Source organism: Spea bombifrons, chromosome 13 (assembly GCF_027358695.1).
Source record: "Spea bombifrons isolate aSpeBom1 chromosome 13, aSpeBom1.2.pri, whole genome shotgun sequence".
Classification (NCBI taxonomy): domain Eukaryota; kingdom Metazoa; phylum Chordata; class Amphibia; order Anura; family Pelobatidae; genus Spea; species Spea bombifrons.
In genome coordinates this window covers 21,829,632-21,847,157 of record NC_071099.1, presented here as the reverse complement: position 1 = coordinate 21,847,157, position 17,526 = coordinate 21,829,632, and the positions used below count along the sequence as shown (strand labels likewise).

The window sequence follows — 17,526 nt, the reverse complement described above, 5'->3', positions numbered from 1 at the left end:
TCTGAAATTCAATTCATTTTCAATACTAAACATTTTAGATAATTTTTTTTGCCTGTAGGGTTGTGCATGTTGCTTTGTGTAATTAATCATAACTTCTTTAGGTTTTGCACACTTGTTTGTAAGATATGTTTGCTTTTTAATAAAATGTGACCAAATTCCAAAGCGTATAAAGTTATTGAGAGTCCCCCTTGGAAGAGTTTCTATTTTAACATCAGGTTTCCCTGCCGTGCGCGGCCCTGGGGTGTACCCCAATCCCCGCTACGTTACAGGGACGCTCCAGCTGTCATACATTTTGGTCAACAAGCGTTTGGCTGCAGGAACGCGGTCCCGTTAATCAGTGGAGCCAATGTTGGACTACGCAGAAAGCATTTCACTGCAGCTTCTCCTGTGGGTAAGTCATTTATTTATTGCCAGATTTAAATAATGCATATTCAAGTACTTCTACTATATGTTCAGGAGGCAACCTAGGACCTGTATAATATATATTATATTTATATAATGACTCCACAATGCAGCATGTGCCGCCATCAGCCTGTCAGTTTGATCTTTAAGTCTATAAATTGTTTGATTCCAGGGAACACTTCGCACCCGTTCCCAAAATGCATAATTTCAATCATTAAAAACATGCCTTTAAATGACACTCCGGCCATCATGTTCACTTTAATGCATATGACAGCAAAGCGGTCCATGTTACCTGCTTGTGTGTCACGTGCGCTATGGAATCTCGTACCCCCCCATAGATCGTCAGCAGGGGGCTTAACGCCGACCCCCCACTTTGTAAGACAGCTGTATGTAGACACTTAAGAATGGCGGCCGTTAAATTAGTATTCACGGATTATTACCCAATAACGTTTCAGTCGAATGAAGAGACTCGGGGGCTCCCGACCAATCAGCTCTTACGTTTTTAGAATACAAAGTATGGAAGAGATGGCAGAAACGGTTAGGAGGAGAGTCCGGTGTCATTTAATGGCGATGAGAAAACTATTAAAAAGAACCAGATTCTGCGGAATCTGAGCCCAAAGCATCAACCGCCCCTCTTGTAACAAAGCAGATATCTTGTGAAAAGTTTATACTCTTGGCTCTATTCATTTCAAGAGTATAAATATCTTAATGGTCCCCAAAAAAAATAAAAATATGACCCTGTAAATGTGCCAGGCGGCCCCTGTCCTTAGCGAGGTCCTGCTGGATTGGTGGAGACTATAAAGCAGCATGAACAATAAAACAAAAATAAAACGGTGTCATTAAACTAAACGATTGGTCAACGACGGCGAAGCTGGTTAAAAAAAAACAAAAAAAACTTTCAGATTTACCCCGGACACGATTGCTTTACAATTTTTTTTATTATATTTTTGTTTTAAATCTTGAGGTTCTTTTTTTTTTGTTGTTTTTCTTCTCTAAGTGGGAGCTCAACAATTGCTTCTGCCTTTTAAACATACACAATATGAAGCCGAGACGATTTAATCTAGAAGTGGTGGGAGGGGAGTGACGGGAGGACATGATAGGGCAGAAAATGGAAGGGGGAGGAGTTAAGTGCAGCTCTCATCAAAACTCATAGCAGTTTCTTTACAATTTGTTAAATGTCTTGATTTGGATTTTGTTTTGTTTTTTTTCTTCTTTTTCCTTTTCTTCTTCCCAAAAAGTCTTTTACATGCACGCCCAAAAAATATTTAAAAAATATTTTTGATCACCACAAAAAAAAAACAAAAAAAAAAAAACACAAAAAACAATGGGGTAGCGTTTGTTAGGCTAAAATAATACAAATACAAGTGTAGTAATGTAGCGTTTACTCGGACAGACTGAAAAAGGGGGGGGGGCAATCTAAAAAAGAAAAAAAAAAACCTAACGCAAATATAAAAAAAAAATCTACATTCAGTTTTATGAAGAAGAAAAAAAAAAAAGCATGAACGCTGATTTGCAATATAAAGTAGTCTGGGTAGAAAACGGTGAAATGTAAGACCGTCTCTGAGGTTGGAAAGCAAAAAAAATAATTAAAAATTGGTGTAGCACAAAATACTGCAAAACAAACGCAATAGAAGGTGTATTAACCCTTTCACAACCAGCACCGAGCTCTTGCCTAGCTCGGTAGTGGAAAAAAAGAAAAGAAAAGGAGGCTAGCTGCCGACAAGGTGGAAATCATCGCTTCTCCCTTTTAAAAAAGGTTTTTTAGAAATCTTATCCAGTCCACACCAAGCGCTTATCATGCGAAACCACAATAATGTGCTCAGTATCAGGGGGGGGGAAAACTAAAAATAAAATTCAGTAACAACGCTTCTACGAATGCAGTCATTTAAGAGCCGCCGTGTTCCTCGCTAGCGGGTACCGAGCCAACGGAGAGGAGCAGCCTTTACAATAACCGGGGAAGAGACAGTACGCCCTCGTCGCGGTTTGGATCCTGGTTTATTTTTTTTGTTTGTTTTTTTGGAAATTGTTAAAAGTTCCTAAGGCCGCCTGTGTTATATTTCAGTGCTGATCTACTAAGTTCGTATCTTTTCCACAGGGCCCCGTTTGATAAGACAGTGTCTGCTTTTGGCACCTTTTCTTCTGCGTTTCCTAATGTGTGTAACTTCCAAACATAAACAAAAAACACACAATGAGAACAAAGAAGAAAAAGAAAAAGAAAAATGACGTCACAGGTCCTATTTTTTGGCGTCCTGGTTGTTTGACGCGGCGGTTCCCTCTTTTTGGGCGTCGAGGTTGACGGCAATCACCAATTCTTCTCGGTCTCCAGTTTTGCCCCGTTTCAAGTCGGGCTGCTCGGTCTGGTCTCCGTTCTGTCTCTTGGTTGGGAGGGAGGCCGAGGCGGAGGCGTGCGTCGCCAGCATGTGGAGCGGGCTCGCTGCGGCTGCAGGTTGGGAGAGAAGCGACAAGAGGTGAGCGGCGGGGGCCAGAAAAGAGAGCGCGCCAACACCGGCATCTACTGCGGAATATCCGCTCCCCCAGCCCGTGGTTACTATTACACCGGGTGCTGGCCGGCAGCGACACCATCGTGTTACTAAACCACACACCCCCATGCGCACACCCCCATGCGCGCACACTCACACGGCTGTGCAGAGTTCATTTCATCAGAGAGAAAAAGCAGACATTGACCGGTTCGCGGCCGAGTCCTACCTCTGTTTCCACTTCCTCTCCACTGCCAGGGACTCTCAATCAGCGAGGAGATGGCGTTCGCTGAAAGAAATATTCAGCTAAAGATCTGGTTGCATGTAGGAACGGGACACAATCACCTGTCCCGGGAAAACTTGGGGGCGCAGGGAGAACATGGGGAGCGATCATCTGAATATTCATACTGATCAAAGAAAGACCCCCACCGTCCCGGACACGCTGGCGTATATACAGGCTGGATACACGGACGCAGGGGGTCACTGCGGTCATTTTCAAGTAATGTTTCAAACGGCGTGTCCCAAAGGGCCGTAACATTGAGAAGTCACCGGCTGAGATTATACGGGATAAGCGCAGTCTAGAAGGACCCAGTCTTACAGCTGGAAGGACCCTGAACATGCTGAGATTCCTACAAGTTAACAATTAAGGATTTCCCACTAATTGAAATGCGACTCCTATCAAACACAGACAAGGTCTATCGGCTAAAACCCCAATCCGCCCGCTCTTCTCCTTGAAGACACCCTGCAGCATCATCGTACGCCCCGGCTGGCTGATGGCACCCTCTTCCCGCTTACCTGCGGTGACCTGTCCCTGTATGGCAGCGGTGATCGGGACCACGTGTGTCCCGTTCTGCGTCACGGCTTTGATCGGGAGCTGGTGTTGACCTAGAGGTGTCTGCTGAACGATAGTAACCGTCTGGAGGGGAGCCGACGCAGACGTCTGGATGATTCGGCTCGCCGTGCTGAGAGTGGGGTGGCTGATCGCCGGGTGGCCGATCGCGGGGATCGCTTCTACTTTAACTGCCAACAAAAACTACAAGTTAAAGAAAAAAGCCGCAAGGAGGACTAACGGAGCTAAAAGCCTGGGATTAGCGGATCACGGTGCACGCTCACCTTTGACCTCTTTGTGGTCTCCGTTCTCTTGTGGCTCTAGCTTGGGTTGGGCCATCACAGCAGCCTGCGCGACCACCGCTTGCCCTGCCACAGTATAGGTGCTGACCGGGGTCAGGCCTGTCACGCCGGTCACCGATCCCGCTGGAATCTGGTGCACAACATGCACGGTCTGCATGACCGTCTGTTGGGACGTGGAGGTGGTGACCGGCGTGGCCACCGTGTACGTGACCGGTTTCATGGTTTGTGGGAGCTGCCGTTGCACAGTGATGAGGACCGGCTGGCTGGAGAGCGGAGATCCTACAAACCCAAAGGAAGGAGTTTTAATGAGAACGAGGGCCCAACGCTTGGTGTCACGCAGAGAGGGCAAGGAGGTCCCAAGCAGGAACGGGACCTGCAAAGGAGCGCTTTGTGGCTCATTCCGTACCTGGAGCGCTCTGTGCAAACCGCGCTTCCTGGATCACTGCGAGCTTTGGCTGGATGGAAGGTTCAGGATCCAGAGGGACGGGGGAACCTTCTCTGGACAGGCTCTCTGGGGTCTGGACGCCACTAGAATGGGCCGATAAAACTCCGGAGTGGTTTGGAGACGCTGGTGCACTCCTGCCCCGGGAAACAGAAGAATTAAATATCGGCTCGAAACCGCACCGACGCGTCAAATCATCGGCCCGTGCGAGAACACAGGCGCCCAGCGGCCCTAAGCGTACAGCCCAGGACTCAGGTACGACCACCATAAAGTCTCCGGGCAACTGCACAGGACCCAATTCTGACTTTAGTACAACAGGGATTAACACACATGCTAAATAAATATTATATATATATATATATATATATATGAATAATATATAAGAAGGTTGGAAACACTGCTTCAGTTGACTGCATGTAATACCAAATGTCAACACACGAGGGGGCTAACACCCCACTGAGGCACGAAGTTACCCTGTTAAGGTTCAACTTTGAGAACCGTATCCACGGCTTGTAAACATATTTACCGCACCATTAAAGTAACCTGTATTATGTATTTAACGCAGCGCCAATTATTCTGCCTCTGGCATATTCCCCACCCCGCGCATGGCCGCCGTGCCATCGCTCACACAGCTGGTGGAACCGCGGGGTACTGGCTTCTTGCCGTCTCTCTCGCCCCCCCCCCCCGGACAGGGTTCTTTGCCCTCTCCCACCAACTTACCTTGAGGAGAGAGGTCCTAGAGGGGTCCTGAAGCAAGGAACTCCCCGCGGCCTGCGTTTCCTAAACGCCTGCTCTATTAACTTGCTCTCAGAGGATGGATCTATCCTCCAAAATGAACCCTTGCCAGGCTCTTCCTGCGATCGGGGGACTTTGATAAAGTATCGGTTCAGGGAGAGGTTGTGACGTATGGAGTTCTACAGGAGAAAAGAAAAAAGTTACACAGAACCCCCTGCGGTTACTCGACGACCACGAGAGGTCAGCCCTTCGCCGGTTAAACGACTGTATGATGTCAAGACCCATTCATACCGCCTGCTCACCATTTTAGTAACCAGCCAATCAGAGACAATCATGCTGTGAGCTCACCTGCCACCCTTTATCTGCGGTTCGATAGTACGGGTAGTTCTTTGTGATGTGTGTGTAGATTCCGTTTAACGTCAGCTGTTTGTCGGGAGCCATAGTGATCGCTTGAACTATGAGCTGTGCATAGGAGTACGGGGGCTTCGAGTCATCCTGCGGGCGAGAGAGAGAGGAGAGAGCGTTACAATGCCCAGAGTACACGGGGGTCTCCGCAGAAATCCAGCCACCGGGTCGGGGTGAAGTAATGATTTATCCTAACCTTCCTGTATCCAAAAGGTTAAATCTACACCCCAAGAGCTAGCAATCGGACGTTAACTGCCTGTATCTAAAGTAAATCATCGATGTATCTGGGCAGAGCGGGGAATGCGGTGGCTTAACGGGCGCCGGGCACCTACCTTGGGGCTGTCTCCTCCCGAGGCCTCCTTGTCATTCTCAGACTGGGAGTTTTCTGTCATTAAGTGAAGGTCTGAAGCAATGACTCGGCCCATTTTGAACCCCGACGACCCTGCACCCCGCGGACTGGAGGGGCAAGAGTTTGCAGCGCTGCACGAGAGAAAATGGATAGGTGTTCACGTGATGACTCAACAAGTAGGCGCTAAAGAGGCCTGCAATTTATGAGCAAGACTCCTCAAAAAATATTAAAAATATATATTTAAAAGTTAAAATTAGAAGTCAGGTTCCTCGGGGGTGGGGCTTAAGTACTTGCTATTTATATAGGTTCTGCATTAAGTCACCATTACTCATTCTTTTTAATGTACTGCCCAGGCTGGCCCGTACCTTATAGTTCCTGTAGGGGAGGGCAGAGGACTGATCAGATGGGCCATGTTCTCTGGAATGTTTATGGTCAGGGGGGAGATCTGCGGCTGCACCGGCTTAACGGGGGATTCGGGCGCCTCCTGCTTCTCTTTCTTGTCACTGGCCAGAGCTGTGAACGTGATCTTGATGTTTGTGCTCGGAAACCTGAAGGTGCATCTGTGAGGGAGAGGAACAGGCTGGTGAGTAAATCTATCGCCCCCCCATTGCCCGTTTAATAGAGCCGCTACCGACTAGACGTTCGATTACAACCCAAATTTTTATTTTATGGCCGCGCTTTTGCTGGATTAATATGTGGAAGTAGAGAGTTAATCACTTCCTCTGGAGACCGGATTAAAGCACCACCGGCTCGCGCTAATCCCTCGCTGCTTATTAGAGCCGTAAACCGGGGGGCCGCCTTTCACCTTTAAGACCCAAAAGAAACATCTGAACAACAAGCTGGAAATTTCCACTACCCCGGGGCAGACGCTCAGCCAACTACTCCCCGGGACTCCGTACCTGTAAAGGGCCGAACGGACAGGAACGATCAGACATCTAAAGCTGCCTTCCCATTAAACGGCCTCATTAATCAGCCTCCATTACTTTACTGAGAGGGTGGGAGGTAAGTGGAACAGCCTCCCAGCAGAAGTGGTAGAGGGTAAAACATGAATGGGATAGACATACGGCGACTAGAGGGGGGCCTAATGGTGCCGATCTGCTGACAGGGTCTTGCATCACAGGGGAGACTGAGATCGGGCAGACTGTGACATTACTGGAAACCACGGCTGGGTTATTGGCCTGCGACGCGGTAAAGACCGGGGGCCGCGCACAGCCCAGGGGCCACAGCTGGGAGCGATAACACGCGGGGTTAACAGTAATATTCTGCTTGCCGGAAAGGCTTACATCCTCCCAAACCACAGAACAGCAAATAGGATGTCGCTGAATACGAGGAAGCACTCGGCGGTCGGCAGCGGCTCGTAGCGGCTGCGAATCCACGCGGCCCGTTAACCCTTCGCCGTCCGCCAGCGTCACTCCGCCAAACAGCAAAGACGTCAGGAAAGCCTTAAGAAACCATTTTGGCCCCTTGGACGGCGATGAAAAGGCAACAAAATTAAACCAGAACCCTGACAACTAGTGCCCGGGTGTATATATGTATGTGTGTGTAATTTTATATATATATATATACACACACACATATACATACATACACACACACACTGAACGGCAAAACCAGGCAGAACCAAAAAGGAGTCAATTTTAACCATTTAAACCATTTTTAACCATTTAAGTGCTTGGAGAAGTCAGAGCAATGGAAGAAGCTGGGGGAAGGACGCGCGGGGGCTGAAGGGTCTCTTCGAGGCTGAGGGAAACATGAAGCCGCCGGCAGAGGGCCGCATGGTGGGCAGCCTGTTACTGTAGAAACCAGCTTTTTAGCGATTCCCTGCATTTCTGCCTCTCCCCCCTCTCGCTTTTGCTCGTGATGGAAAGGAGTGTGGGCACAAAAGATGGAGAGGGAACAACTGCTTAAAGGAAGGGGCGGAAATACTCAGGAGCCACAGTTGACATTTGCCTTGTCAGATGGGCTGCCGGCGACCAACGTGTTAACCCCCGATTGCGTAATGCCGGAGGAATTTGAGCCCCCCCCAGTCTGCAGTGGGAACAGCGCTGAGCTTTTGTGTTCAGACTGAAAGACGTGGAGCAGCTATACGGAGGAGGCGGCCGTGACACCTTCCCCTTGGTGGTCTGCAGCAAAGCTTCACGAACAGTCTCTGGCCAAATGGACTTCCGAGACACCCATCACTCACAGCCGACATAGGGCAACATATTCTGCATCTTAAACAAAAAATAAACACTTTGCAGAGGCACTCGTCATGAAAATACGGTTTAGGAAGCCTTTCTAGTGAGTTTATTTGATCTATACATTGTCCCGGCAAAAGCGTTAACCCCTCTATAGATCAAAGCATTAGCTTTAGGTGTTAATACCATAGTAACCAATTCACGTCCATGCTGCTGATGGGAGCGTTGCGTTTGTTGCCAAGGTGGAAAGACCCCTTCGGTACACGGCGAAGGCTCCGGCGCGGATAAAGGGGTACATGCTCTAAAAGTCACAGACGGAGGATTAACGACTAAACGGGTCGCCAAAGCTCCTTTCCGTGCCTTTGCAGGGCAGCGTCATTTGGCCTCTTTAATCCGGTCCGGGGCACGCGTGTCGATGAGTTCACGGGCAGGCCGGCGTGTCCGGGGGGCAGGCGTGTGGACGAGTCCGGGGGGCAGGCGGTCTGTTTGTTCTCCGGCGCAGGCCGCTAACTTCGTTCTGTTTTAATTAATTAGACAAATTAGGGCGGGGGAGATGTAATTGGGCCGCGTGGAGGCAGGCACAATGAAAACCGAGTTGCCGAAGCGTATAGCGCTGGCCGCACTCAAAACCATAAACGAGTAACGTTACTGCTGTTTCCAAAGATTGCCCCAGCGGGAGACCACCGTGGTTTGTGGCACCGTACTGCCAACTTTACTGAACTTCCTAAACCCGGCGCAGGTGGCACAAACGCGACAAAACGTACCCAAAAAAGTCCATCCGAGCCCCCAGGTCACCAAGGATCCCAGAGATGGCGCTCGGCTTCCTTAATACCGGAGTCCTTGACAATGGACTCCCGTATTAAATCCGCCGCTCGGCAGCAACATAAACAAAAGCGTTAAAAACAATGCAGGTAATGGGGGTTACGCAACGCTGCTGGGGGCATCAGACAAAGCTGCAAGCGTGTGCATGCGCCGCTTCCCTGTTTACACAAGCAAACAATCGCTGATCACGCCTTTGCCTGTACACGCTCCAGACGGAACCACATACAACACGCGGCGCAGAAAATAAACAGCCCTTCTCCGAACACGAAGCCACGGACCCCGAAAGGATAAAGTGCCCACCGCGATCCGCCGCCCAGAAGCATGCCAGGTATAAAGCGACACATGCACTTTAATGGCGAGGGGTTCCTTTAAATCTATGTGTTCACATAGCAAGGGTTTGGGGGAGGCTGCAGAAGCCCCCATATGCCCCACCCCCTGCACATGAAGCAGCCAATCAATGGCATGAAACACCAGACCACGGAGGCAGCTCTGGAGCTGCAGCTTCCCCTTGAGCGGGTTTCAGGAATGCACACAAGCGAATTCACCCGCGGGACGATTTAAACTCCTCTCAGGCGGCTCTCTCCACGTATCCACTACACCCCGGCAATGCAAGTGTTAAAGACCAACAAGTAAACAGACGTAACCCGCGCAGGAGAAGCTGCAGCTGCACAGATTCAGACGTCGGACGGTTCATTCACGCTCACAGGAGGGGTTAATTCATTTGCAGCACGGCAGGCGAGGACGAGCATCTCCACCAATCTGAACTATCCGGCGCGGTGACGTAACACGCGTGACGGCTACAAGCAAAGGACACTGAGGGACATTCACCGGAACTGCCAATATAATTCCCAACACGGACTGCAGCCGATCGCCATTTAGGTGACCGGTCCTTAAACACAAAGCGAGTCGGCTTTATCTCCGAGAACGAAGTGGCGAGACCGCCGAGAATAACCGGCGCTGCGCCTTCACGCCTCTCCGGGACTGGGGAAGAAAGAGTTAAATCCATGACAACCCAAACACCCACCCAAAACAAGCAAAACAAAGGAGCAAAACCAAAAACAAACAAAACCCAACACACACTTTAGGAAAATGTTTTTATTTTTGTTTAACTTTATTAAACAAAAACAAAAACGCAGAAGAAACGGTCGCTGGGCAGAGAGAGGGTCACACGCGCCCCCCCCATATGAATTGTATTAACTATTATACTGATGTTTAAAAGGCAGAGAAGGAATGGGGGGGGTCAGCCCGGAGCCCCCCTAATGACTCCCCCCGCCGTGCACAAACCCCGGCCCCTCACACCGTCGGCACGCAGCGCCCTTCCACACGCTTTGTATTTAGACGGCCCCGCAGAAATCCCATCGCTTCCCGCGCGGCAAACAAAGTCCGGCTGTTTTATTTTGAGCGGCGTCTGTTGTAAACAAAGGCTCACGTGACCCAGGAGGTGGGGAGGAAAAACAATCGGCTACAAACAATCCGCGGACACAGAGGAGGCATCTGCCAGCAGCCCATACATGGCAACGCCGCATTCGGCTGCTGTTTTCCCCGGCATTGTTTACGGGATGTTGCCACGGCAACACAGACTCCCTACTGACCCAGCCGTCATGACATCGCAGGGTGGGCCGCCTTTTAACACCTTCACGTCCAGCAGCGGCGGTGGCAATACACACGCTTTACATGCAGCGCCGCCCAAAGGAGGAGAGAGGACCCTGGACTGTGGAGCTTGCACTCTATTGTCGAGGCAGACATTCCTTAATGAAGAGCGGCAGGCATATCGTTATAAATAATACGCAGAACGCCCCGTCAGATACCCCCCCCCCGATACTTACCGAGCCGCCGGGGGCTGGGAGAAGCTCAAAGCACAAGAGACACAATGTTATGCCTTCAGAAAACGTCTTACATGCACCGGACGCCACAAAAACGTCAAAAAAAACGAAATTGCTGAAAGTCTACAAATCCGATCATTTTCCTGCCGACATAAAAAGAGAAGAAACCTGAAAAACAGAAGCTGCCGGCAGAAAACGCGCGTCCAGCGCAGCTTTACGCATTTCACCCCGTTACAGGCACCAGGGGTAATCATCATTTCACCCTCTTACGGGTACCAGGGGGGGTGGGGGTAATCCTCATTTCACCCTGTTACGGGCACCGAGGGGGTGGGGTTTAACATGATTTAACCCCGTTACGGACGCTGGGGGGGGGTAATCATTAATCAGCCGGGGCAGGAAGGCAGTCACCGGAGTCACGTTTGCCGCTCGGCTCCTAACAGGTTCAGAGTCCTCAGAAGAATCCAAAGCTGCAGTTTTAACCCCGCGGGGGGCAGACCCCTGGCCACGGATTACGGGAGACATTACGGACGGCCGTCACGGACAGACACAAATCCACGTCAAACACAATAAGCTTCTTACTGGTGCATTAGCGCTCTACGTCTTAAACACTAGAGAACGGGAACAGACGGCGACTAGAGAGTCAGGGGGCTTACGAGGTGCAACATAATGCCACGGACACCGCGGAAAGGGGCCCCTGGGCCGTGTGGCCCTTCGCCCGTAAGACCACAGTCAGCCAAAAACCATCTGCAACCTCTGCCTAACTTAGGGAAAGCCACAAAAACCACACAGCGTGGCGTGTACACGGCGCAGGTCATATGTGTTGTCCGTGAAACACGCCGGGGCGACGCACAGTGAGTTCCTAAAACACCCAAAACTACAAGGAAAAAAAAACCTCGATTTCTGTCAACAACAACAAAAAAAACACAAACACTCAGCGCCAGGCGCCCGAGCCGACCACGCGTGTGAGAGGACAAAACAGAAGTCGCCGCGGCAACGCGTGTAAAAAATAAACACGGATCCCTCTAGCATACTAACAGCGCAGAACACATGGGAGACAAACACGCCAGGGGTGGAGGCGTGTTTCCGTACCGTAAGGATGGATTAACCCCTCACTGCCCAGCCAGACTGCCACATCCTGCAGGTGCGTGGCTCAGGCGCTTAGAGTGGACGGGCCACCGCGGGGCATTTCTGGGCAAATATCTACATCCGCTGCATAGGCACACGCGGTTTAACTCTTTAGGCGATGGGTGGAAAACTAAGCAGGCAGTGAATCGGTTAAACTGTGATAATTATTAAAACGGAGCCGCGAAAGGATGGAAGACGTGCGACTCGCATCCACGAATTTCTATTTACAGTCCCCAAATAATCAGGGGTCACTACAGCTCGTCACGCGGCGCTCTAAAAGACCCCTAAAATATCCTGCAGGTGCCAAGCGGCAGCTTCACGGAGCTCATGAACCGCCAACGGTAACCGTGGCCCGGCGAAGGTCGCGTCCGCAACACCGCGGCGCAAAAGGAGACCACGGGACGTTCTGATTAGAGTGCGGCGCCCAGAACAGCGATGGCGTTATGTGCGATATTTCCGTAGCAACCGCGATTCGACATCAGAATGAAGCGCGTAACAGGCGAGCCACGGAGCGCCGTGGCGGGCGAGAGCGTCCACATATACAAAGCAATATAACGGTGCATGACGGGAGATGCGACTGTAAACAGTGCCTGCCGCCCGGCCACGTGACGCTCAATGAATGGCCGGGTTTGTTGCTCGTCAGGATCGGCTCCAAGACAAATGTTGTTGTTTTGGTGGCTGGTGACACGTCCCCCGGGAGCCCGTCGCCACCCTCGGCGGGTGCACTGACACCGGGGGCAAGCGGGGCAAACGTCCAGCGGCCCCCGAACAGGGCAAGAATCTGTCACCTAAACCCTACAGTGCAAAACAGAGGCTGCTTGTGTATAACCCCGCGCCACATGTAAACAATCACAACAGACCACCAGATCCACAACACACGGGGCCCGGGGCCACAATCCTATAAACACAACCCACACGGCCCCCCCGGGGCAGTAACCTCGTACCCGACCAGGGTATCTTTACAAATCACTAAACTCTTCAGCACTTTGTCATCAGCCCAGATACCCCACAGGACATGACAGCGCCACATACACCAACACACAATACCCCTTCCACCCAGATCACCCCATCTCTGCACCCAGTACCCCCACTCACCCCCCATCACTCTGTACCCCACTAACAGCACCTCCCATCACCCTCAGCTCCTCTACACCACTGACCCTGCATCTTTGTCCCATCCTTGTCCCCCCCACTGTCTCTGCTCCGCCCCTGCACCCCCAATCTCGTTAGCCCGCCCCCGTTAGCTCCGCCCCTCATACATAATCCAACCACTCCGCCCCGCCCCCCAGTACCCCACTCACACTCGGGGTAGTTGCAGCGGCGGGGCCCCCCTCCTCTGGAACACGCCGTCCACGAACACCCCGTTCTTGCCCAGGCAGCGCAGGTAGAAATCCCCGCCGCCCTCACCGTCCCCGCCGCCGGCCGTGAAGATCTCCAGGTGCCGGCGGGAGATGAAGCTTGAGTGGCCCATGCTCACGTCCACCGAGCCCTGCGACGAGTTGCGGCCTATGGTCACCGAGCGCTTCTTCATTAGGTACTCGAACTCGCGGCCCTCCAACCGGGCCACGATCGGCACCCCGCTGCCCGCCGCCATCTTTCCAGCACGCCCGGGCAGGTGACGGGAGCTCCGGGTGCGGCGGCGGCTCCAACCCCTCCGCCAGCAGGAGAAAAGGAAAGGGGGAGGCGCAGCCCAACCGTGAAGCGCACGCAGCCAATAGGAGGAGCCGGCACTGACAGGGGCGGGGCGGGGCCAGGCGTTCGGTTGAGGCGTGAGCCAAGAGAAGGCTGTTTGAACCAAGTGGGTGTGGCCGCACTGTCGCTGAAGCACTCTGTGACAGCCGGGAGGGGCGGGGTTACGTGTTTGGTTGACGCTAGCAAGGTTGATTGTCAGGCAGCAATGGCCTTTTCCTGCAATGAGGGCAGGAGGCAGCATGGTAGCCATAGAGCCGGGCCTGCGTGTGCCCCAGCCTGCGGAGCCGGGCATGTCTGTAGCTGGATATCGTAACAATAAAATGGAGTACTGCATATTGTGTTACATCCCCAGGAAAGAGCTATTTTGGTGCAAAGCTTTAAAAGTGGACTTATCTCCATGGCAACGCTCCAACCACTCATTCTAACTACACCCCCTGAAAGAGAATGCCCCTTGACTGTTTAATATATACTTGGAGGTATCCTTTAATGGTGATAATACTGCATATGTATGGTTCTTTTGGCGAATGTAGGGTTAAAATAAATTAACTGATAAACTGTCCCCATAACATAAGCCTGTAACGTGCATTAAAATACCGGACTGACTGGGCCTAACGCAGGGCAAAAGGGGCACCTGCCCCTTAGGCCCGCAGCAACTGGCGCCTGCCCGGGATTTAAATTAAAACATCGGTGTTTTTTTTTTATTTTTTAAAAACTTTATTTAACATCCTGTTAAATAAAGTTAACCCCCCCCCCGATGTTTTAATTGAAGTTCAGGGCCAGGGCGCCGAGCGGTCGCTCGTGATGTTTTCAGCAACCGCTCGGCGCCCCTCACTCTTCGTACTCCGTCGCGGTGCCGGCGTTTCATTCTGAGCGCCGGAAATGGTGGCTTATTCCGGCGCTCAGCTGTGAAGCGCGCACCGCGGCAGAGCGGGAAGACGAACTCCTCGCGCCCCCACAGCAGGACTCCGGCAACAAGGTAAGCAGGGAGAGGGGGTACATAGTGAGGGGGTGGGGGTGCAGTGAGAAGGGGCAGAGGGGAGAGGCAGTGATATAGTAACAATAAAATAGAGGAAAATTCAACTCAATGGGCCTTGCAGTAGAGTGCAAGCTTCTAGGCCAATAACCTGCCCTTTAGGACAGCATAACGTAACTGAATAAAAGACCTTGGTGGTCTCAGAAGCTTACACTCTAAGTACATTTTGTGTCTTTATTGTTTTTTCCCCAATTATTTGTATGTTTGAGAGGTTGTGGCCCCCGGGGGCTCCCGCGTTACCCGTATACAGCCTGAAAAAAGTCTGTAGTTGATGCTTCTGCATAGCGTGTGTGTGCAGTTGATGCTTCTGCATAGCGTGTGTGCAGGGGATGCGTGTGCATAGCGTGTGTGCAGTTGATGCGTGTGCATAGTGTGTGTGCAGTTGATGCGTGTGTACAGTGTGTGTACAGGGGATGCGTGTGCATAGTGTGTGCAGTTGATGCATTGTGTTAGGGTCCTGCGTTGTCATTGTGGCCGTGGAACTTGCGTGTCACTGATCGCTGCAATAACACACGTGTATTTAGTCATCTGTTTTGTGGCCCTTTACTTTCTGCAGGACTAAATTGAACCGTTTAATTTTTCTTATCCAGAACGATAAAACGCCCTCCCGAATTTGTAGTCACTTCAGAGGACAAAACATTCTAGGCCCAGAAATCAGTGAGAGCAAAAGTAAAGGTATTGTGTTATTTATTCTATTTCAACCTGCGTATCTTATTGAAAAGGATCAGTGGCAGTGAACTGTGGCTTCAGGGGTCCCGTGTACGATGACTTTATTTTTAGTCACATTGCTCTGCCTAGAGGATTGGCTGAGTGCCGCAATTCGGTTGGGGTGGTCTGAGGTCTGAGTTTCTTCTCTGCTGTGCGGTGAGTCTGTGACTGACAGACTCGCTCGTCGTGAGGGTGATCTGACCAGCCGAGGCCCAAGGAAGGCCACACTGCCTCTAAATGGTCAAAGATGAGTTACTGTTTTAAATCTTTCATAAAAAATCTAGCGCTTTATAAATTGCATGACGTTATGATTCATTTATTATATATTTATGTAATGCTAATTGATTACAGTGACAAAAGCATGCTGAAATATAACTAATAGACAACAAGAAATGGTATATTACATTTGTCAGAATTTGGTTTAACAATAAATAAATAAAAATGGGCTGCTCAGTCTTAAATGCCCGGGCCTGCTGTCAGGATATGCAATCACATTCTCAAGGATGATAAGACCTGTAGTCATGCAGCTTAATGGCATTTGGAAGGAGACTGCAGATAATTGTAAGTATCCCTCTTACCTCTCTGCCTAAAAGCACCCGGAATAGTGACTTCGTTGACCATATATGGTATAACAAATAACAGGTTGTTTAAAAAAGGATTTATTGTTCCTTTATTCTCTTTTGCGTATCTGTCACTAAGACAAAGGCTGGGGGAGGGGACTGTCGGTGGTATGTGAGCAATGCGGTGTATCTGGACCCTTACACCTTAGGGTAATAAAGGGCGAAGTAATGCCCCCAATGGCACTGGGGACATAATATGCAGAATTCAACAGACCTTGAGGGTCACCAAAGGGGCAGGTATTCCTAATAGAATGTAAGCTCACAAGAACAGTGCACTTCTTATCTTATTGTCACATTGTATCCTGCCAGGTTTAATGTTACTATTCATTTTCACTATTTTCGCTACAGAATATGTTGGCGCTTTAGATGGCTGCAGGTTACTATAGGAAGTGGGGAAGCTTCTCTGCTGGACAATGCAGGCAAAAATCCTACTAGCCTCTAGGGACGTGCATGTCCCCTGATTGTCCAGCAGGTGGCGCCAGATTACCCCGTCCTCTCACTTTCAGTCTAGACAAGCAGCGCTTCCATTCTGCCCCACTAGGTGTCGCCCTTCCATAAGAGTTATTGAAAGAATTATGATTCTTTCAATAAAGAATTCTTTTAAGAATTTTGGTGTTGAACACAGTATTTACAGTTATGACCTCACGAGTGATGTCACTCATGCATTAAGCATTACTGAATAGCAACATATTGTCATCACCAGTGACAATTTCGCCTGTTTATTTCGCAGAAAATACAGTAAGCGTATTAAAAACAGCTAATGCTACGTCTGGAATGTTTTATTTCTCGTTATAGCCAGAAAATACTTGTGCTTTTTGTTTTTATGTGGATAAATATTCCTATCCTGTAGTGCCCACGGCAAACACTATAGATCATTTTAAGTACCTTTTTGGCACTCACCGAAGTGGCTGCATTGGTACAGGATGCTTCCAAAACTTCCCCACGCCGCATTCTAATTTCAGAATGTTTGCAATGTTACATTTTTATCATAGAGACAATCATTTATAACACTGCTGATAGTAAATAAGCAAAAAAACCCATAGTATTGCACCATATAATATTAATTGCATATCATAAAGAAATGAGATGGCTGCTCTCGTACGGTTTGTATCTTTACTTTCATTATTTTGGAAGGGTGTCAGAGCAATCCCTTTCAAGAAGCTGCTGAATAATTCAGGATCCGATGGCTCTCGCTGTAATTGACGCTAATGTAAAGAGCTTCTCTGTTTACTGAACGTTTCCCCTTTGAAGTCGTTGAGCAGATGAGGGATTGACGAAGATCCGCATCCTATGTTAATGGCGCCGCTATTAAGAAACCTGACTTTGTTGGCTGAAGATAAATCATATTTAATCTCCATCGATGAATTATTTACGGCAATGGATTGTGAGCGTCTGTTGTGCGAAGTGAAGGCGACATTATTTTTGATTGTAAGATTGATAGAGGATTAGAGGAAACAAACATGTATCTCCAAAAGTAGTTATGCCAGGAACATGCGCGGTGGGTGCTGAGAAGGACTGGGACCTTGTGAGCAGACATGAGGCTTTATTTCCCAGGGTCCAATGGAAACATTTTTTTTGCAGCAAT

The 17,526-nt window shown here is 49.9% G+C and overlaps 1 protein-coding gene across 1 annotated transcript; it reads right to left on the bottom strand.

The window, feature by feature from the left end:
* Window positions 1-940: 940 nt before the first annotated feature.
* Window positions 941-13,482, bottom strand: FOXK2 (forkhead box K2). Its single transcript, XM_053452802.1, has 10 exons — window positions 13,190-13,482; window positions 6,307-6,501; window positions 5,925-6,072; window positions 5,536-5,682; window positions 5,173-5,366; window positions 4,417-4,589; window positions 3,993-4,289; window positions 3,675-3,899; window positions 3,109-3,168; window positions 941-2,842 (listed from the first exon to the last, which is right to left on the bottom strand). Exons 1-10 carry the CDS (start codon window positions 13,480-13,482, stop codon window positions 2,637-2,639), a joined length of 1,938 nt encoding a protein of 645 aa, XP_053308777.1. The 3' UTR covers window positions 941-2,636.
* Window positions 13,483-17,526: the final 4,044 nt, after the last annotated feature.